This window comes from Protomyctophum parallelum (assembly GCF_964188405.1).
Source record: "Protomyctophum parallelum genome assembly, chromosome: 11".
In the NCBI taxonomy this organism is placed as follows: Eukaryota; Metazoa; Chordata; class Actinopteri; order Myctophiformes; family Myctophidae; genus Protomyctophum; species Protomyctophum parallelum.
In genome coordinates, this window is record NC_139707.1 from 7,145,264 (window position 1) to 7,169,049 (window position 23,786).

At 42.3% G+C, this 23,786-nt stretch overlaps 1 protein-coding gene across 1 annotated transcript; it reads left to right on the forward strand.

Moving 5' to 3' along the window:
- Nucleotides 1–15,608: 15,608 nt before the first annotated feature.
- LOC310866371 (E3 ubiquitin-protein ligase arih1-like) lies at nt 15,609–17,258 on the forward strand (the record flags this gene model as incomplete). Its single annotated transcript, XM_083775979.1, has 1 exon — nt 15,609–17,258. The coding sequence occupies one exon, from the start codon at nt 15,609–15,611 to the stop codon at nt 17,256–17,258; it is 1,650 nt and encodes a 549-aa protein (XP_083632105.1).
- Between the last annotated feature and the right edge of the window lie 6,528 nt (nt 17,259–23,786).

The following is a 23,786-nucleotide window of genomic DNA, read 5'->3' on the forward strand; positions in this document are numbered from 1 at the left end:
GAGGAGAGTGGAGAGGAGAGGGAAGGGGAGGGGTTGGGGAGGGGAGGAGAGAGGGGAGAGGAGTGGAGGACCCTACTGTAACCCTACTGCCATGCCGGAGGCAGATGTACAGTATGAGCCCTGTGGCTGAAACAGAGAGAGAGAGAGAGAGCTAGAGGGTGAAACTGGAAACATGCTGTGAGCTGTTATACAGAAAGACTCACTATGCAGTGGTTGCAAAACCTTTTAGCCGAAAAGGAAATTTAGACGTCGCTTTATTTGCACCGCATTGTGAGCTTGTAGTTCAGGCTATTTTCACTATACTTCTTAAACATATTTTAATTTTTCTTCATTTTAAAAATAATGTTTTGAAATAATAATTTTAAAATGAAAATGTAGGAAACCGATATTAATAATGTGTCCGCAAACCACAAATGGGTCCCGACTCCCGACCCACTGTTTGGGAAACATAGGGTCCTCTATTCGTGGCCGTCTTGCAGAAACCTCCTATCTCAACTTTTATGCGTGATTGGTTGGAGTGGTGCAACCACTCCAAGGAACAGCAATGTCCGTGTTCACCTGTGTGTGTCTGTGACGTTAATGAGCACCAGTATATGACTGAGTACCAGTAGAGACTCACACGGGTGTGTTTTTTTTTTTTGCTTGCAGATCTGCTACTCTTGTAGGGACAGTTTTGGACATGTGAGGTTTTCACCCGACAGAGAAGATTTGTAAAACATCCTTCTGCTGCCATGCATGACTGCAGCACCTGCGTGTTTGCATGCGAATACATGCGAATACCATATGCGTGTCTGTCTGACTGTATACGCCATCCGGATGCGCTTTATAGTTGCTGTCCATGCACGGCATGTTTGCTGCGCACGTGCACTGTGCGAACATGTGCATGCCATTCCCCGAGAGCTATGTCGGCCGCTCGGCGCCGAACAGTCGATACACGCACGTAATCTAACCGTATAGCCAATTTAACACTAATAACCATAGATGTAACCATAACAGTTATTATGCCCATAACGGTTATGAGTCAAAATCTATTTGGGGACACCGCTATTGTCTCCTGAATAGAACATTCCATTCCCAGTCAACTGGCTTAACTTCTAAATCACTAGTTACTCAAACCTTTTTGTGCCAAGGACACCCAGAAGAGGGAGACGTGTGTTAACACGTTCCCTCCCGCCACAAGGGGGCAGGGATCGTGCCATGCGGCCAGTGCCAGTTAAATGCGCGAAATGCCAAAGTAGAAGAAGAGATCCTGTGCCACTGTGTCAGCAGGCCACTGTGTCCACACAGACAGTGTGGGCAGCGGAGCAGCCGTAATGGAGGAGGTTTCCGACTGCACGATGTAAGAACAGACTTTAATAACCTCCCAAAAAAATGGATTTGAGCTCATTTTGAGCAGAAAAAGGAGTACGCATCGGTGTGGAGGCGCCTCCACACAAAAAATAAATAATAATAAATGATTTTTTAATATATATATATATATATATATATATATACTAGAATTTCGCGGCCGCTCATCCCAGAGTTACGTTGCCGCGCACTATGGGAAGAAGGAAATTGCGGGAGTTGACTCCACATGTAGTAACGGATGGGTTATTAGTTATTATTATGTGTCCTTATTAGTGTAGTGTAGTGTAGTCAACACGTTATGGCTCATACACACTGGCCGGTATTTGCTCCGATTATGCTGTCGGGGAGCATTTTTGGCGCTGGCCGACAAAACCGCTGATCTGACGAAAAGGTAGATCAGGATCTACCAGTATAGATCACAAAGGCATGGCCCTAAAAAAAAAAAAAAATTGAATATAAAAAAAACATTTTTGCATCTGCCGCTTGAGATGACCTGAGATGATGATGTATATTTCCTACCGACTTAAGAGAGAAAGACTGAGAGACTGACGACGGACAGGCAATGAAAGTTTCCGAATCCAGCTTTATTTTCAGAGTTTACAAAACAGCAGATCACAGCCATGGAGCCCCATGGACGAGCTCCTTCAGCCTGTCGGCTTCCCAGAGACTAACACACATTTACAGACATTTCAGTAGGCTCTTATACAAATCAGAACAAAGACATGAAAGGGAATATGCAAAAGGTGGTTCCCAAACCCCCAGTCCCAAATTGTTCCCTTATATGGTAGTGGTCACCAGGAAGGACAACAGGAGCACAGTATAGGTGTAGCTGCTTGCAGCTGCTATCAGCAAGCCAGATCTTTAGGGCCCCTGTTAAAATCCCTCCTGCCCATGGATCCTGTATAAACATGTTTGTTCTCTCATTTGAACAGAGACAACCTAAAACAGTTATTTAAGTTATATTATTGTGAATTGTGATTTCCATATACATCAATGACTTTATTGATTGACATCAAAAAGGGCCTGTCAGCTCAAACACACAATGCAATACTTGTTGTTGCGTACAATCATCAGTAGCAAAGTCAAATAGCAAAAATTAAAACCCTACCATTTCCATTTCCCCCGCTCTATTTCCCATTCCATGTGCGTTTGTCTTATAGTTGCTCTGGCCTCTGTACTACTGCCACCTACCGTCCATTTATTGTATTACACAGTGGTTGAAAGAAACACACCCCTTAAGACTAAACCCCACCCATCAGAGGTGTGGCGTCCAGAGGTACCTTTGACGGAATTCCATGTTCTGGCACAGGCGGGGGGAGGAGAAATTAACATGATTCCACGTTCCTGGCATACATTCGGTTAAAATGAAAACGAAAATTTCTTCAAAAACCGTTGTGAACACGATCAAACGCCGTCTATCATGGTGTCTTGTTTGACAGTGAGGAATAGGCCTATGCCTCGGCATCCATCATCACCACTTGGACACAGTGTGTGATGTTGGGTTGATGGCGCTCGCTCACTCGCTGCCAACCAGCCGTACTGTGTTCCAAGTCCAACCAAGTGGTGGAACACTACTTGGTCGTACACTGCAGCGTCGCACAAAAGCTTCAAAGGTGTAGCGGATGCGCAAGCTGGAAACTCGGTGCGATGCGTTTTGACTGAGCTTGTAGATCTAATCTGCTACTTTTGATGTTTTTGAATTTGAATTCTGAAAAGTTACTTTTGGTTTCCACCCGATAAACGGTGTACTCGAACTACGGTATGAGTTAACTTGAGATACTGTTTTTTTTTAAATTATTAAACACTAGACCGGTGTCCGGCTGTAGAGCACCGAGTCGGTAACGATGGAGTAAGTGACGCGTTTCGAGATGGCTTCGAGATCTGCTACTTATTACCGTTTTTGTGACACAAAAACGGCACTCAAGTAGTAGGGCGAAAAGAAGAAAAAAACCCACAGAAACTTAGAATATGGAGATAAGAGGTTTCTGCCCGACAATGCTACAACAATATATGCGAGCCCTCTGGCCCGATAACGAGAGCGACTCTGAGCCAAACCTTGTGTGATCTCTTTCCAGGCCAGTGCGAAATTGATGCATCGTTCGACTCAATCAAACGGCGCATATTTCACTGTTCCTTGGCCTGCAGGGTAACGATGAGAGGCGGCCGGGGTTGGATGAGGTCTGCTTTCCTTTCACACTGCTGTCCAACTGGATTTCACACTGCTGTCCAACTGGATCAGATCATGCACTACTTCATCTCCTTGTACGCTTAAATGACAACAGTGTCCTCCTGATTTTTCTGTGCATGAAGTGTTACCAGCTATTATTGTGTGTGTGTGCGACTGTGCGTGCGTGCGAGCGTGAACTGGGGACCGACCCCCTCACCCTGACTTATAATTGTAGGATTTGAGGCAGTACACTTCGTTTGACTTGGTTCCACGGATAAATATTGTGAAAATGGCAGATCTACAAGCTCACAATGCCGTTGTGAGCTTTGCCTCTTTCTTGTGTTATTATTTGGCGTGCAGTATGTTCGACCAGTTTTTGTAGTATAGTTTAATTACTTTTGATGTATTAATGATCTATTTTTCTGTCATCTGACATTTCACCACAATACAATCACAATAATATACAGACCGTTGCGTGCAGCTGAGCAATATACAAATTATTTGCACCCTTCTTAAAAAGAAAATCTCTTATGTCAAGTATACTTAAATGCCAATGCCAGCAAACAAGCCTTTCTCCAGGTGCTGTTCTCCAACAGTTCCAGTCAGAACACTCAGATGACTTATAGTTCCTAGTAGTAGCATAAATATAAACCATCACTGTTCCAATGCTCCCATTATAGTACACCATGCTGTAACAGGATACTGAGTGAAGAACAGGAAAAGTCTTATCTCCATATTCTAACTTTCATAAATTAATGCCCTATCACATTACAGCGTCACACAAATGCATCAAATGCAGCATATCTGCAAGCTTGTAGCGTGTCGCTTAACCCATTCTGGACGGGAACCCCTTTTGGTGTTTTAAGCATTAGGCCTATGTTATGCTTTAGCTATTGAAAAATAGCAGATCTCCGCGCTACAAGCATGTAAAATCTGCTATTTTTGAAAAATCGTGAAAATGTGTGCAACTCTTTGAATATATATTCTTTCCCAGTGAACGCTTTTAACCCAAATCTTTGCTTCTGGGGGAGTCCCTGTAACAACATATTTTGACATTGGGGTCCAGGGCCAATTACAGTACATACAATTCTGGGGGTCCTAAGGTCCTTGACATGAAATTGTTTGAAAACCCACTGACATAGAAACATAGGTTTTTCAGAAAACTGTCAGGATTTAGAAGACATTTGTAGAATCGTCCTCAAGTCTAGAGCTTGTCGATCAGCTGCATTTGCTACTTTTGAATTTGAATCCTGAAAAGGACATACTGTATGAGGTTTCCACCAGACAGAGACGACATACCTTTTAGGCCATTAGACTAAACTAAACTAAACTAAAGGTATACGCACAGCTCTGTACATCATCTTGATTTTGTTTTCGTTGTCTTTCTTTTCTTTGGGTGGAAAACAAACCTAGACTAGACTATAAACTTAAACGAAACCACACTTACGTTTGTACTGAGTGTGTACAATTGGAACCAAATGGACTCGTATAAGGCTCCATTTGGTTTCGTTTGTACACTCTGAGCTACAGTAGTCAGTAGTCAGTAGATAAACACTTGAGGATTCTTTTTACTGTGGCAGGTGCATGCTGCAGACCTTTTCATCTATTTACCACTCTGGCCTATTCTGACGGTGTGTTATTTTTCACTTCAATGCCAATGAGCTGTGGATGGAACCAGTTAACAGACAAAGGAGGATTTTCTGTGCTTAAAAAAGGCCTTAAATATTCTGATGGTACTACTCATTGCTATTGAGTTAGTTGCTATAGTCAGAGTGTTTGTTCAATAGCAGGAGTCTCCATGACTCTCCAGCAAAAGAAAAGGCATTTGTGGGTCACGATACCAATATTATTCAATCAGGAGAATAGAGAACTCGGATACAGGATTAAAAGTGAAATTGGAAGAGGAATAAGTGACACAATTGGAACTGCAACACTATAAAAAGGAAGCTGATAAAACAATGTGTACTCTCGCCTGATTGGCTGACATTTTGTAACCTACCTGAACATTTATTCTCTGTTTATTATTGAGCTGGAGACACAGGGAGAACCTGTTACTGAACAGATTAGTCAGCATTTGAGCCACGACCACCATTTGATGAGATTTAGCCTCTCGGACCCAAAAACTAAAGAATATCTTGTCGTTCGATAAGATTTTCACAATTCCATGCTGTATTGATGTTGGTCCCATTACGATACCATATAACCTGCTAAGCAGGCAAACGGTTATTCTACATTGGTCCATTTGGTTTCATTTTACACTCTCTCAAGAGTTAATGATCTATAAGGGTCCCTTTGAATGATTACCAACTCTCCATCCTTTTAGGATCACATGTAACCCCCTGAAGGACCACTGGTGGTCCCCAGACCACTGGTGGTCCCCAGACCACTGGTTGAAAACATTTCTAACCTCTCATTTACCGTCGGTACTCACAACTTCATGGTGTCATTTTCCTCTGTCTTCTGCAGCGTATAGTCTTTTTGTTAACCCATTAAAGCGCAAATAACATGCATTTTAAAACTGCTTTTAATATTTAATATCATATTGTCTATGTCCCTCAAAGTTATTTCTAATGGTTTGAGCCTCAATCACCACTCTACTCCCAGGCCTTGTCATTTCTTTCTGGACTTTGAAAGCAGCTTTGGCTGCAGTACCACAATGTCCTGAGATGGTGGGGGTGCTGATATGCACATTATTTAATATTTGAGTCATTATAATACTGACGCTAGATAAAACCAGGCTCGTTTCCATTCCATGCCAGCTTGGAAAATCAACAATGGTGGACATTGTAAACAAAGTGGAAATACAAATTTGGAACTAAAGACTGAAGAAGAGGAGGAATTATACAAATTAGGGTGACACTGGCTACGTTTACATGAGCAGTTAAATCCCCTTTTCATTCCGAATAGAATTTCAACCCTATTAAACGTTATGTAAACACCTACAAAAACTTACATCCGAATGAAAACGCTCGATGCGATCTAAAAACCATTCCGATGTCACTGGCCGGATTACTCCGATGTTCATTGCGATTGAAAGAAAATTGGTCTCATGTACAGTATACACTAATTCGGATGTAAGTTCATTCTGGTCTTTCTGAGCATGCTCCAAGGCGCTCATATCCAAGGCGTGCCGAGGAGTTTGCACATAGAGCGCGTTATTTCGTTCCTTTTTTCAGATCCGAAATCCACAAAAAAACGTGGAGCAGCAGCAGATGACGATAACCCTGATCTGTGTGTATGTGTGTGTGTGTGTGTGTGTGTTCAACGGTCTCTCTCTCTCTCCCTCTCTCTCCCTCTCTCTCCCTCTCTCTCTCTCTCTCTCTCAAAAATAACGAGCGACCCGATACAATAATAATCAGTGTGTTGCGTGCCCTGGCCGTGCTGTAGATAATAAAGTACAAATAGAAGCGGAGCCGCAGCGGATGGGGAAAAATGAATGAACAATGAATGAACTGCCTATATTTTATGTGTTCAACAGATGGCGTAGTTTCACGTGAATTAACATGTATCATGTCTTCTATCACTTCTCCATATAAACACTCATTCGGAATGACCATTTCCCATGTAAACTCGCGGCAAAAAACATTACATCGGATGTATTTTATTCGGAAGTATTTATTCGGAATGATCACCCTTCATGTAAACGTAGCCACTGATGACATCACGATGAGGCCAAAATCAGTTGAGCTGTTCCTGAGAGCAATTTCCATTAAAACACCTATATGATATGAAAGCCTGATTGTTCAAAATTGGTTATTTGTGGGGATAGAAAACACATATGGGAGCCCCAAAAACACAAAATAAATTGAAAAAGTTGAATTTTATGTTATATGTCCTTTAAGACCTGAGGCTGCTTCTACAAATGCCTTCTAAATCAGTAGTTCTCAACCCGTATGTCTGTCAAGGACCCCCAAATAGATGCGTATTGGCCTCGGATACCCCATCTGAAAATGCGTTGTGCCCCCTCCCCAAAAAAAGAGAAGATGTGTAAAAAAAAAATGGAAAAAAAAAATGAAAAGAGAAATAAAATTGAAATGTTTTAATTTGACCTCCACCAACACTTAACAGAAACCACCACAAGTATATCATGCTTTGATTGGACTAGCTATAGTCACCCTAGTGGCCACTGCTCACCACTGCATTCTGACCCGTCAATGCACCCACTCCAAACCCAGGGCAGAACAATCAGCATTACGCAACGATGTGTGCACGCATGCACGCACGCACGCATGCACGCACGCACGCACGCATACAGACAACCGGGGCATACAGCTTTACGGCCAAGCTACACCAGGCTTTTCTCGTGCGTTTACTCTAAACGTGCGGACCGTGCGTGCGTAAGCCAAATGCCCCGCGGCTACATCCATCTGTCAGACGCGCGGCAGATTTGTGCGGGACCTTCCGGGAGGATATATAGATACGCACGCATGGGGGCATACGCACGTAAAAAAATTAGAACCGATCCTATTTTTAGAGCACGCGTAGGATGGCCCGCGGTATCCGTGCGTCCGTCTGGTGTAGCTGGTATCATTGACATATATTGGTCCTATCCAAACGCACTGTACGCGCGCAGTAAACGCGCGCAGTAAACGCATACGCACGCGCGCAAAATTGCCTGGTGTAGCTTGGCCGTTAATCAACAAGCATATGGTCATTGTTGAAACTCTGCCACCTACAGGGCCTGTACAAAGACAGCTGGGCCGGGCCTGGTCAGCAAGCTTGGTTCACGCACACACTCACGCACTCGCATGCACACTTGCACACGTACTGTACTCTACTGTGAGATTGTTTTCAAGCGATGAAAATCTTGTGTCCAAACACAACTTAAAGATTCATCTGCTGTGTATTTCCCATTATCGTCGCTGTCGGGCAGAATAAAACTTATCTCCATTTTTTTTAAATATTCAGCTATAGTGTAGATTTTTGTCCTATATGTCACCTATTGTCATATGTGTCTGAGCAAATTGACATGTTACGTCATGATACAGTACAGTATTAGTATACGATGATAAGAGCGCCCCTCACTTCACACGGGTGTGATTTTTAAACTTTTTGGGGAAGTTAACGCACCCTACCTCAGGGCTGGGCAACTTTGACGATGGAGAGGGCCACTATATTTCCACACTCACTCCAGAGAGCCACATTGCATATTTCTGTTGTAGCAAAAATTGCCGATCTATACAAGCTACTTTTGCCATATTTGAATTAAAATCCTAAATTATGTTTGCTATTTTTGCAATGGAATCCTGAAAAGTAACCTTTTTTATTGAATTTTTATATGCATTTAGTTATATAGTTATGTTAATTCTATGAACAAATACAAATATATTGGACATAAAACCGACAATAACATTTTAATTGCTCCATTAAGCTTCATATTGCATGTTTGGAATTGTAACAGCTGAAATCAGTATATCAGTATTCTGATATATCAGTATTCTGATATACTATTCTACCTGAGGGCCACATTAAATGATGGTGGCCCATGTTAGCCATGTATGCCTTACTTGATCACACTGCAGCGTCACACAACAGCATCAGAAAGTAGCAGATCCATCGGCTACCTTTAATTACCGGTTAATTATTTTATTGCCATCTACGCTTATAAACGTAGCTAGGCTAACCTATTTATGCCAGCTACGCGTATAAAGCATAGACAACCGTTTAATCCATATATGAACGCGCCGTCCGTCCGTTTACTTTTTAGCATTGCTCCGGCTAGTATAGACCTCCTCCGTCCCCATCAGCGATGCAATTTTTAAATCCAGCTCCGTTGAGCCTCCATTATAACCCGATTTTCAAAGCGCCGTATCTTCAAAGGTTCGAGAGCTGTCCATGGTGCGCCGCCGCGCACCCGGCGATTGTAAATCATTTGTGATTTTGTATCGCATCGCTGAAAAAATGTAGCTTGTTGTACCGCTAGCTAAAGGCTGTGGGCTGGACGGGCGGAATATCGGGCAGTAACAGCATGCTAACACTAGGGGCAGCAAAGGAGTTTTAATGAATTTGAATCCTGAAAAGGAACATTTATTTTATGTTTTTACAACATTCCACCCGACAGAGACATTATAAGCTATCTGTGTTTTATTAACGCAGAGATAACCTTTCTCTACATTCACATGCCTGCCTGCCTACCTGCCTGCCAGGGCCCATAAGTTATGGAAAATAGATGTTTGGAAAAACTACTATGCAGTGTACAAGTTATGGGCCATAACTTGTACACTGCATAGTAGTTTTTCCAACCATCTATTTTGCACACATTCCTCTTGTCTTCATCTGAGGAGCTGGCCAAGGGAATACTGGAGATGTCGCCCTTTTGCCAACTCGCCCCGCGGGCGTAGAGCCGGCGGAAGCGCTCAGCCTGGTGTTCCTAAACGTAACCTATGCTTAAACGGTTGAACCTAACCTTATTTATAACCTTGACCTCAGTAAAACGGTGCCAAAACCTGATCCTGCATTCACATGGAATCAGGCAAGCGGTCGTCTGCCGTTACCGTTCACTGTCCTGCTCCCATCCACTAAAATGAGGTGCCGTGAATGCAGCATAACCCTATTCCTAAACTTAACCCCAGTAAAACTATGCATAAATCCTAAATTTATTTCTAACCTTATTCTCAGGAAAACATACGAGAATACAAGAAGCGCCCCCCCCCACCGTGCGATCGGCGGGAAAAGAAACGAGGGTGACTCTGGATTTGTGGCGTCCTCTCAGCGTATTAGTAGCACGACTTGGGTGCGGCAAGTCGTGCGGGAAGTAATCCAACTCTGCAATCCATCTCCCATCTGGTAGCGAAATGTTGTACTTTGACTTTATTTGTGTGGTTGCCTATATTGGCACGCACACTATTGTTCTTGCTCACCAGTGCTTAAAGTCGTTTAAAATTGTGCAATAACTCTCTATTCTACCCCTAAGGCATTTGTGCGTTTTGCCCTCCGATTGGACAGTATAATACATGGTGACATACCCAACTCAACTATTCTAATTAAACAATATTCCTATTGTGTGTTGATAGGCAAACACACAATTCCGCAGGATTGCATCCCCTTGCGTGTGACTGTCGGGTGGAAAACCCGAAAGGATTCACGTTCAAAAACAGCATAAAATAGCACATCTACAAGCTGTCACACTGTAGTATGATCAAGTAAGGCATTCATTTGTTAAAAAACTCACACCTGTGTGAAGTGAGGCACATTCAACTGTCAGTAAGATGTCTTTCCAGTGTATCGGCAACATCTTACTGACAGTTGAGAGTTGAAAGCCGCCTATATATTATATATACAACATATCAATGTTTGTGTTACGCAATGTTTGGGTTTACACGAACATAGGACAAAGTTTGTGTTTACACACACACTAACAGCTGGACATAGGAGGGACTAGCGCCCCTTAAGAAATCCCACATGTGTGAAGTGAGGGACGCCTCAGTCATTTAAACAAACATCGTACTCTAAACTAAACATTGGAAGTCCATAGACTTGGCTGCCACGTGACATCACCTTTAGTGCTCTAAACAAACGTCCATGGACTTTGCTGCCATGTGACGTGATTTCCGTAAGCCAGATGTTTGAGGGCATATAGGAAGGACCATCAACAACACAAAGTATGGAGATAATATTAGATAAGACGTTTTCTGCCGAACAGCAACGTCAATAACCTTTGACTGTACTGTTAATATGCTGCCCGTGTTAATAAAGTAATCAGACCCACCCATTAGGCAACGTTAATATGGCATATAAAGCATTATCAGCTACAGGGTTATTGTGTTGACAATGTGTTGCTTTATGACACGTCGATCAGCCTGTTCAGGTTTCGTTCTTAGTAATGGCCGGGTTATTGCATGGTTGAAAGAAACAGGATCCCAACCCAACACACACACACACACACACACGCCCTCTCTCACGTCGAGGATCTCCATATTTGGGCATAATGTGACGTCCGCAACAATTCAACGCAGCAAGTGTACGTCAAACTGATTGACCTGAATATCAATTTCACAGCAGGCACCGTTTACATTATCTGTTCCATCCTCGGTTTGCTTCGAATCTATTTGAGAAATAATCACTCAGACGTTCAGCACCTCTCTCTCTGTCATGTACCGGTATAAGTAGTATATAAGTAGTAGTATAAGTAGAGTAAGCCTTGCCAGGAGCAGGAACCTATCTCCTGTTTCTGTAGCGTGAGGCAGCTTGATGTACACAATACATGGACATGCTGTACAAGTACATTAGCCTGGTTAATAAACCAGACTAATATCGCACGGACCGCCCACCCAAAGCCCACCCATATTGCATACCGTGTCCCGATTTGCCGCCCCATTTCTCTGGTGTAGGAAATGGGCGTACAATTGAGCCTCTCCAGACCGTAATCCGCCGGCAGGCAATTTATTTTTGCCAACGGCTGATTCGGTCTGGTTTATTAACCAGGCTACGAGTACACCCCAAGTGTGCCAAGCAGGGAGTCATTTTCCAGAGTCTTTGGTATGACCCGGCCGGGGATGGAACGCCGCAGCCTCCCAGTCTCATGGGTGGACACTCTAACCACAACAAGGCCACTGAGCTGCGTGGTCTTGTGTACTGTTAGCAATTATTAATATGGACAGTGCTTGATTTTTCATCATCTGGACATCAGACCTGCTTTAGGCCTGTCGAGGAGTCGGGGTGTATTTCATCTTCAAAGGAACCTAGCGAAGACTAATGTCTTTTAACCACATGTTGGTCGTTGAAGACTGTGATTGCATCCTGCACATGATGGGAGCTGTCCATTATTGTTTGTATCTTTTAGAGACAAAAGAGCAAATGTCTTTGATTAGATGTGACGTTAGTGGGTTTGAGTGATTAGATGTGACAGTTAGTTGGTTTGCTGAATCAGTCGCATCATTAATCAGCTTATTCTTTTGCAATCTCACTCATCTGGATGTGGGGTGTTGAACGAATACCGGAAGACTCGACCCGGTGCTTGCCCGTTTTTCCTCCCGGAATTGTCACCAGTGAGGGGGATAACTTTGTAATACTATTGGCTGTTTGTATTCTTTTTGGAAAAATATAAAAAGATACTCCTGTAGAAAGGCTATATTATTTTACTTATATTGACCTTATAAACAATTTAGTATTATTTAGTATATGTAAGGTTTTGCACACTCAAATGGTACCTCGTCAGATAATCCCCACATATCCTACAACAACTTCTGTGAACAGACTTCACTGTAGTAGATTTTCATAAATTATATTTGTACTTAGGCTGTCTGCTGTCATGAAAGTTTATAGTTAGAGAAATTCAAAGTCCAGCCGTCTGCTGTCCAGCCTCTCCCACCCCTCACATTGGGGAAATTTCTGGGAGGAAAACAGAAACGGGGCGAGTCTTCTTGTTACCTGTTGAACTGTTCGATTGAAGCAAGCACTCACAGCCGACGGGCATTTCATTTCGCATTGGCGTCTTCGTCACTTGCATCCCTAACTTTACGCTACTCGTCTTTAACCCATCCAATCAGGGAAAGCATCCATGCCATTTTATACTTAGACTATTCAAAAATAGCAGATATACTGTACGAGCTCATAGCGCATCACTTTGTGCCGCACTATGAGCTTGAATTAAGTTAAAAATAAGACTCAGTTTAGAAAGAACATCTGCTCTATCTACTGTTCCCTCCAAATTGTGTTCATGTATTTTTCAGGGGCGCTAGCTCCTCCCAGAGCCATAGGGTAAGACAGAGTTACGACAACGCCGTTCACGTTCATGGGGCCAGTCCAATGGCTCACGTCGTGGGGCCAGTCCAATGGCGGCTCTTCTACATAGACTTCTATTGGCGAATATAGGGGCACCGGAAGTTTACGGTCTATGTGCTCGCGCGAGATTTGATTGGCTGAGCATGGAATGTGATGATGTATGATGATGAGAGCGCCGCTCATTTCACACGAGTGTAATTTTTCTATATCCAGCTCCTATATCCAGCTTTTAGTGTATGTTCACAAACTTTGTCCTACACAAACAATCAATTCCAATTGACAATGAATGGACATATTTACATTACATTTACATTTAGTGTCTATTTTAATGTCATGATGATGCACGATGATAAGAGCGCCCCTCACTTCACACGAGTGTAACTTTTAATGATATGATTAAGTATTGGATTAATAATTTCTTTACTATTGGTTATACTCATTTTGATTGATGTACTTATGATGTCCAAAAGCACCTGCTTCGCTAAAGAGCCTGTAGATAACAGCATAACTAATGTTATAAATACTGTGACTCTTCCGTCCGACGTTGCTATGGCTTCGGGTATAAACAATGTCATGGACGCGGTTGAATGTAGTTCTCATTGGCTGGACAGATAGATGACGGTGCCTGACCGGGTAATGTGCTTTGTCTGAGTGACGTCATGAGACTGATTAAATGAGAAGCGCTGCGAGCTTGTAGATCAGCTATTTGTACAACGTTTGCCTTTTTCTCATGTACCATTTGGTATTGTAAAGGTCACTAAATTGTAACTTTAGATTAGAAATGTGCAGATACCCCGGCCCGTATACACTGTACTGTGCGTTGGTTTGTTTACTGTTGAGTGAGAAAACGATATTAATCATCTGGGGACCCCCCCCCCATTGTAATTTACCCTTCTGTAACTGCATTATGGCATCAGTGTGCGTCTGTCTATCATCAGTACAAACTAGGGCCGGGACTAATTGCGATTAATTTAGATTAATTAACTACAGAAAAATGTATCGCGATTAACTACAGATAAATTAATCGCACCTTTTGTTTCACCGCGGAACGTTTCTCACTGGGCGCTTTTCTATAGTACTGAAAACTGGAAATAATAAAAAGTCACCCCATTTTGTGTTGCCTAGAACTGGAGGTCTGACAAAAAACAGTAACAATATGAAGTAAGTACAGCTTTGTGATGTCACTGAGATGTACTTCTAGTTCTAGGCAACACAGAATGGGGTGACTTTTTATTATTATTTCCACAACAGGTATATTAATGACAGTAAAATGTTGAAAATGAGTGGTATCCTGTAGTCACTATTCATTGATTCACTGGGATACCAAAAAACATTAAAAAAAAAGGTTTCTTGCTGTTCTCGGGTTGAATATTGATATGCGATTAAAATGCGATTAATCTAGATTAATTAATCGCAAAGCCTCTGATTAATTAGATTAATTTTTTTAATCGAGTCCCACTCCCAGCTCTAGTACAAAGTGTTGCCCGGGTTATTGGTATTGCCCATGCAGGTGTAGGTTGTTAGCTAAGATGTCGCGCTGCAGTGCGTCTACGTAGGTCATACATGGGCAACTGGTGGCCCGCGGGCCACATGCGGCCCCCACCATCAGTTAATGCGGCCCACAGGTTAATATCGGCGGGACGCAGATATTAATACTGATATTATTTAAAATGTTGTCTTTTTTATGTCCAATGAATTTATATTTAGTTCATTAACGTTAACATAACTATATAACTAAATGCATTTGAAATTAAATAAATGTGTTACTTTTCAGGATCCCAATTCAAAAATAGCAAATAAATTATCCAGGATTTCAGTTCAAATATAGCAAAAAATTGCTGATCTACTAGCTCTAAACGCGACCTTGTAGATCTTCTATTTTTGCTACGGCAGTAATATTGAGTGAGTGAGTGTGGACATATTGTGGCCATCGTCAAAGTTGCCCAGCCCTGACGTAGGTGGTTCGCTCGCTCCTTTCCCCTCCTGTCCCTGCCCTGGGTACGTTGGCTCCCATAGAGTCAATTGACTTGCCTCTAGTTCTTGGTGCCTGAGTGCCCTGCCAGCCTCATCCTTCTCCTGTTGCTTTGTCTGTGACCGGTGGTAGGTCCCCGTAGAGCGGAGATATTATGTCAGTCCTATGACGTCAGTAGTGTGTGCATGTGTGTCTGTCTATATAATCGTTAGCCAATGTTGTCCACTCATTAAAAGAGGACTTCACCCAATTTAGACTGTCTTCATACAACCATCCCTATACGAACGCTCATGATAATGGTACCATTTTTGTCTACTCACTCTGTATCTCGGAGGAGAAACCCGCCAACCCGTGACATCATTAATGCCGTTAAGGACCAATTATATGAAAATAGCCTAAATGGCTGAAGTCAATAACACGTATGACTATGAATTTGACGACCAAAAGGAGGAATTCAGTCAAGACGACAATGCACCCGGCGGAGTGGCCCACGACCCGGAGCAGGAGGTGGAATACGGCCCGACTGCCGACGCATTGTCATCCCTCTGGGATAATAGTATCCTCCCTTTAGCTGACCTTCCCGTGGCTGCCAGCCCGGTGCAGGAGGATCCGGACGATGACTACGCTTTTGAGGTGTTGAGCGCCGAGGAGATCCCCCAGTGCATTGCAGAGTGCACCCGGGTCGTCACGGAGATCCTCGACATCCCCGCGGCAACTACGCGCATTCTCCTCGGCCACTTCGGCTGGGATAAAGACAAGCTGATAGAGAGGTATTTTGAGGGAGACCCGGACAAGCTGTTCTCCGAGTGTCACGCCATTAAGCCACGTGAGGAATCTCTGACCTTTCCCCCAGTCGTCGCGGTATCACCGGCGGGGGATGTGCCGTGTGAGATCTGTCTGGATGACGCAATCGGGGCCTTCACGGGCCTGGGTTGCGGACACGAGTTCTGCAAGCAGTGCTGGAGAGATTACCTGACCGCTAAAATCACAGAGGAGGGAATGGGACTGACCATTTCTTGTCCTGCTCAGAGTTGTGACATATTGGTCGATGACGACACAATCGTCAGCCTCATAACAGATCCGGAAGTGACATCGATTTATCGGCACTTGATCGCAAACACCTTCGTGGAGAGCAATCGACTGCTCAGGTGGTGTCCTACGCCCGACTGCCGTCACGTCGTCAAAGTCGAGTATCCGGCCGCCAAGCCCGTGAGGTGCGGGTGTGGTCGCCGGTTCTGCTTCGGCTGTGGAGAACACGGGCACATTCCCGTCAAGTGCACGTGGCTGAAGAAGTGGATTGAGAAATGTGCCGAGGAAGGCGAAACTTATAACTGGATCGCAGAAAATACAAAGGACTGTCCAGCATGCCACGTCCCCATCGAGAAAGATGGCGGATGCAATCACATACGTTGTTCGAACCAGAGCTGCAGATACGACTTCTGTTGGGTGTGCATGGGCCCGTATTTGCCCATGCACAAACGCGGTGTTTCCTGCGATAGAACGGCGCTGACGTACAACGACGAAGATGCCAAGGCGGCCCGAGATGCACTGGAGCGGTCCAGGGCACACCTGCAGAGGTACCTGTTCTATTACAAAAGCTACACGAATGACATGCACAGCCTGCGCTTTGAGCGCCAGCTCTACGCCAGAGTCCAGACCACGGTGGAGGAGTTGACGCCCGTGATCGACCTGCGGTTCCTGCAGAGGGCCGCGGACGTGCTGTGCCAGTGCAACTCCACGCTCATGTGGACCAGCACGTTCGCCTTCTACCTCAAGAAGAACAACGACGCCATCATATTCCAGAACAACCTGGCAGACCTGGCAAACGCGGCCCAGCTGCTGTCCAGCCACTTGGACGAAGTGCTTCAGCAGCAGCAGGACGAAGTGCTTCAGCAGCAGCAGGACCTCGCCTGGGACTCCGACTCCCTGGAGCAAACCATGAAGAAAGTAAAGCTCATATACAGATACTGTGAGAGCAGAAGAATAGTGCTGTTGCAGCACGTGCACGAAGGCTATGTGAATGACCTGTGGGAGTACGGAGAGGATTGAGAAAAGCATGAGAAGCAGCGAAAATGTGGCGCGAAGCGACGTGTTTTGAGCTTGTGTTTTTACATTTTGATTCCTGAGGAGTAACAGTTTTGGACATAATTTATGAGGTTTCCACCCGACAGAGACAATATGTCGTGTGCATATTATTGCGTAGGCTAAGATTAGTACCAGATATGTTTTTGCCTGTCGTGAATTTATAGGATATATGTTTCGTGAATATGCTGTGAGATTATGCCCTGGTTTCAGAGCACTGTTTTGGAGCTCTATAGTTAATTACGAAGAGTGGGAATTTTCTTTTATGTTCATCAACATTATTTGAACTAAATTGAATGAATGTTAATTCATCCCTTGTGCATGGGTATAGTATAGAGATGCAATCATCACACTTTACAATGGCTTCCTCCACCTTTTCACCCAGAGCAGCAGTCAGTGCTCTGACTTTAGTTTATTTTTCTCTCTCTTGTGAATCTTTTTTTTTTGTCTTTTGTGCATTAGTGTTTTTAAGAGAGAGAGCGTGTGTGCGTGCGTTCATGTGAGTGCGTCAAAGTGAGGAAATGTCTCGATTCTAAGATGCATTGTTGTGCTGTTTACTTTCTACGTGGTTTACCTTTAAGCCTAGTATGTGTAATGGAGACCAATGTTCTTTTGCTTAATTAGTAAATCTCCTCACCTGGTAGCTTCACCTGCAGGGTAGTTAATGAGGTGATTAGTTTGGTCAGAGACGAGTCACTTCAGTTCAAGCCAAGAGCTCTCTCACTGCATGTTGAGTTAACCCTTTTTCTCAGGCCTTGGACAGGATAAGTCTGTAAGTTTGTGTGTTATTTGTTAAACTTTATGGCTCTTTAAGCATATCTTGGCTCTTAAAGCAATATACTAGTAGGTTGTTGAGTACAACATGTTCTTTTTGTAATCTTGTATGATGCATACAAATAACTTTGGTTTATGATTCTACAGTATATGACACCAATGTTGTGTTTTCTATTTTTTCTGTATTGCAGTTTTACAATATAATCATCAGTAAAGAACCTAAACCAAGTCACTGCCTTTTGGAGCTTTATTGGGAACTTTGTTAGCTGTCTGCCAAACCATACAGACTGTACACCAAACGTATAGTAGGCTAAAGGCAGAACAGTAAAAAGACTTTAAGCACAGCGGGCTTCACAGAAAGACATGGCTCAACACTGCAGTTTATTTTCTTCATCATGTCACATTCAAAAGGTGATGAAGAGCTCAAAACCAATCAGTACTGCTGCAGTAAAAGCACGTGCTAAAGCACAAGCTGTGTCGTATAATTCCGTATAAATGAAACCAGATTACTAAACTAAGTTAGTAAAATGTCTCATCATTGTCTGTAGACTCCTCAGGAATGTTTACACTTCACATCTCAATCCAAAGCTATTGTTCTAAAACAGTTTGAAGCTTGCTCAAGAGGTGTGAGTGAAACCAGATCCTATTGTTTGGTAGATAGTATTGGATGGTACCCTGTGTTTATAGTCTTTTGACCAAATGGGTGGGGTTTTAGAATCAGTTAATCAGTTAAATTACCTACTCTGGATTGATTTAAACAACATATGTTGAACTTATAATAAAATGTCCCTAACATCTATCTGCCATCATAAAATAAATTAAAATGGTATTTGTAGACACAGATTGGAGGCACAGGTTAAAAGCACATTAGGAAACGGGTATGATATTAAGTCAAATCATTCATTGCTAAACATTGCCCAAATATAAGTCTGTTTCCGTTTCATATATGTTTAGTTATGTTTAAACTATGTTCATATAGTATGTTCAGTTTCATCCGGTTATGTTTAAATACATTTGTCATTGTATCATTAACCCATTCTGAACGGGAACCCATTTTGGTGTTAGCATCATGTCGTGCTTTTAGATATTTAAAAATAGCAGATCTACAAGCTCATATACCTTATACCTGTTACACCACCTCTATGGCCTCTGCATTATACCTGTTACACCACCTCTATGGCCTCTGCATTATACCTGTTACACCACCTCTATGGCCTCTGCATTATACCTGTTACACCACCTCTATGGCCTCTGCATTATAGCTGTTACACCACCTCTATGGCCTCTGCATTATACCTGTTACACCACCTCTATGGCCTCTGCATTATACCTGTTACACCACCTCTATGGCCTCTGCATTATACCTGTTACACCACCTCTATAGAGCACCGAAGTCCTGACGTAACTCGCTCATCCCTTCGATTCCCCTGGTTCGCGGAAGTAATTTCTCTATGGAGAATAACATGGGGTGATCTTAATATCGTCTACTATAAGCGTTGTGGTCCAAAAATAAACAAGCTGTCTCTGCGTTATTGTCAGGGAGGTGTCTCTGTATCGTTTGCAACAGTCAGTCACTCATATATGATACAGTCTGCTTCTAGTGAAAATCTAACTAATTCAGTAGCAGTAACATTAGCGTTTTCTCTCAGTCAGTTGATTCTTCATATCCATATGAGTGAAGCGGCCGGGGTGACATGTTTATTTTTCAAACACCGTTGTTATATGAGGCGATCTAAAATCGCCTCAATGGGGATTTCAATGCAACTAAACAAATACATGAACCTGGGGACTGACGCCCTCTACTGAAAGTGACGTCAGACTTCGGTGCTCTATGGCCTCTGCATTATCAAAATCGTCGCTGTTGTCAGGCAGAATATCGGGCAGAATATCGTCATATTCGTTTTGTGGTTTATTTATTTATTTTTGTTTTATTTTATTTATTTATTTCCGTAAATAAACGCCCTGCTTGATGTTGTCAAACAAAAGCATCCAAAACATTGCAAAACCACAAAGCAAAACATTGTTTTGCGTCAAACAAAAGCATCCAAAGTATCACAGATCCAGAGCTTGTAGATCTGCTACTTCATGCTACATTCAATTTTGAGTAAAGTAAAAAAAAATGTAAAAAAAAAAAAAATCCCTTTTTTTTGCAAATATTAGGTTTCCAGCAGTTGGAGACATAATCCTGAATCAAATGGACCGTAATACTTGGGTGTTTACTGTGTGTTAATAATGGGAACAGACTAGAGATACTTCATAATAGTATCTTGTAGTGGTCAAACACCCTAAATTCACTTAGGCTGTGTTTATAACGATATTAATATAGATGTGGCTGGAAACAATTGCACAGCTGTCAACATCTGCGAACATCTGTCTTTTAACCGGGAAAATGATTTAAACTGTCAGAAAAAGCGGTTGGCCTGCAACTTAAAGGACAACTTTAGTTTTTTTCAACCAAGGTTCATGTTTTAGTTTGTTATTAGATAAAGTAAAAGATGAGTGTTAATTTTCTTTCATTTGCTGCTTTCTTTCGTTTTAGGGATTTTAGCTATTTTTGACAGGGGGGCGGGGGCATTCGAGCATGGGGCTAAATATGTATTTTTTTACCAAATTTGATGGTGATTTATTTATTTATTATTTACTGTAGTCCTAATACACCCCAGGAAATTACATCTGGCCACAGAAGATCACAGAATCTATTGAATGTGAAGGTAGCCTACTGGGGGAAGGCTTATACTGTGTGTATAGGCTCAATATGTCAGTTTGTCACATTCAATAGATCCTGTGATCTTTTGTGGCCAGATGTAATTTCTTGGGGTTTATTAGGACTATAGTAAATAATAAAAAAATAAATCGCCATAATATTTTGTAAAAAAATACATATTTAGCCCCATGCTCGAATGCCCCCGCCCCCTGTACAAAACAGCTAAAATCCCTAAAACGAAAGAAAGCAGCAAATGAAAGAAAGTTAACACTCATCTTTTACTTTCTCTAATAACAACCTAAAACATGAACTTTGGTTGAAAAAAACTAAAGTTGTCCTTTAAGTCCAGAACAATAGCTGATTTGATTAGTTTTGAGTTATATATTTTGTTTATATATCATGTTTCATGCTCATTCTGTCTGTCTGTCTGTCTGTCTTTGAATTATGAATTATGTTTTACACTGGAAGTCAATGGAGAGGCAGCTTGGGCTATTATATGATAGGCCTACATGATAACACACTGCTAACATGATTGGGTTTAGCCTGACTCGGCCCCTATTGACTTCCATTATAAATTAGAGTTAAATGTAAAAAGTATGTAAAAGACACGTTCTGTATAGTAGTATACGTGTTTTAAAAAAAGGCGGTAGTCTACTAAGGTTTCCTACTGGCAGTGTGCGCAATACATCACAAAGGGCACTTTGAACATGAGGCTAAAGTGGAACTATTTCTCGCACTTCTCCTTTGAGCTCCTGTTTGATACTTTGAAGAGTTGCATTGTTTTTGTGGTTTTGTTTGTTACTACTATACTACTGCGTCGCTAATTATATTGTTGAGTGCAAATGCATTTGCATAATTGTGTTGCATGAATTCCCTTTGTGTTTAAATGTACATTATTTCAGATGTCTCTCGTTGATGTCTAATGCCAGGCAGTTTGTGTGACTGTGATGAAGCTTTATAAAACGGCGGATGAGATGACCTTTCGATTTGTTTGCTGAGCTATATGACGCACACAGGAGGCTATAGCCGTAAGGCTGTGTGACGTTTGTGCGTTTGTCCACGGCTAATCTCACAAACCGCTGAGCACGTCAGTGCAAAATGTATTGTGCGTAATTTTCGTAAGGCCAACATACAGTAATGTATTTTCCTGCATACGTTTACTGCCATGCTGCCATGGCCTGTTTGTGTGATTAAAAACTAAAAACATGACACACTTCAAAAATGTTAATGTCCAGTAAATTATAGCAGTGATTCTGAACCTTTTTTATGTTCAAAGAACCACAGTTTAACTTTGATATATATGATTATTATCTTTGAGACCCAAATTTGTGTGTGTGTGTGTGTGTGTGTGTGTGTGTGTGTGTGTGTATTGCACTTTACGCTTTGATGAAGGCGATAAATGCACCATTTATGTAAAAAAAAAAAAAAAATCACACCCGTGTGAAATGAGGGGCGCTCTTGCCATCGTAAATCAATTTATGTTAGCGGACATTTGACATTGCTACATATTGGTACATAAGATGGTCCCTTATTGGACAAGCGCTCCCACCAACATGTGATTGGTTCTGACGTCAGTAAAATCACACCAATGTGAAGTGAGTGGTGCCTTTTTTCATGATGATGATGTATAGACCCACATGAATGAATTCACGTGACGGTAACCACAGTAACCGTACTGCTACCGACTAACAGACATGTTGACACAAAGTCTCATGTTTTGAGCGGCTTGCACTGCTCAAAACGTCCACATTGAGAACCAGCATTCCGACAAGACTTCGGGAGCTGTTTAATATTCATTGTAAAACACTATTTCTGGTTTTGAGTTGATTCTCAAGCTCCTCCGGTTTCAGTTCAGTTTCTGTAGTTTGACAAGCTCGATATTCATGTTTCACATTGGAGTTTCCCATATGTTTGTGTACCCATCACATGTAGAACAAAATGATCCTGAGGGCTATATATCTTGTGCCACCCCTTACCCCTTATCCCTAAACTTATTTTGCCATTTTTTACTATTTTGGAAAAACTTTTAAAATAGTTCAAATAATCTACATCTCACAAGATCACATTTATATTAAACTAGACTGATGCCCATGTTGGAGCGATGGCCGATGGGAACGCTTGCCTCTCATATAGCAATATTGCTTGCTCTGGGTGGATCTTTGTTGGTTGTAAAGTGTCTTGAGACAACTTGTTGTGTTTTGACACTATAATAAAATTGAATTGAATTGAATATACTGTAAGTCATTTAAGTACTGTAAGTGGGTCAGAGAGGCTACCTGCCGGTATCATCCAGTGCACTGGAGTCTATTCTCGTGACATTGGGCTACACCCCTGGGAAATGGATTGCCGAGCTGGAGCGTAGCACCTGTCCATTGACGAAAATGTCCACGTGAGCCGGCATTTTGATGACTCCTGGGAATCCCAACGGCCATCAGCCTTGTAAAATCAACTATTTATACCCGTCCCTAATACTATTCTGGGGAGAACATTCAGCAAAAGGTAAAAGATCTACAAGCTCACAGTACGTCGCAACAAAGACATTTAGTGTAGAGGGAGAATACTGGGAGGCCCGGTAGAGGGTATGCGCATGCATAAAGTGAATGGCAAATCGAGTGGCAAAGTGACAGGCAAATTGAGTTTAACATTGTTTAATGTTGTTTAATGCAATTTTCTGTTTGGATGCATGGGCTTTCAGGGCCAGAAAGTAGTTTTTGCCACTCAGTAGGCATTCCTGCATAACTTCCTGGTTTGATGATGATGCCACGCGCATACCCTCTATTGATGATATGCACACAGCTGCCATCTTGCCAGCAAGTTGCTACCTAGGTGCAACTTCCCATAGACAGTTCATTCATCCAAACAGAACAGTTATATCTAATTGTATTAAACTCACCAACATTGCATCTGTACGGAAAGCTTGAATTGTCCTCTTTCTATCTGCAATGTGTTTGTTTAAAAAAAGAAAAAATCCATGTTATGAGCTACTATACTGCAAGAAATTCCTTGCAGAGGATTTT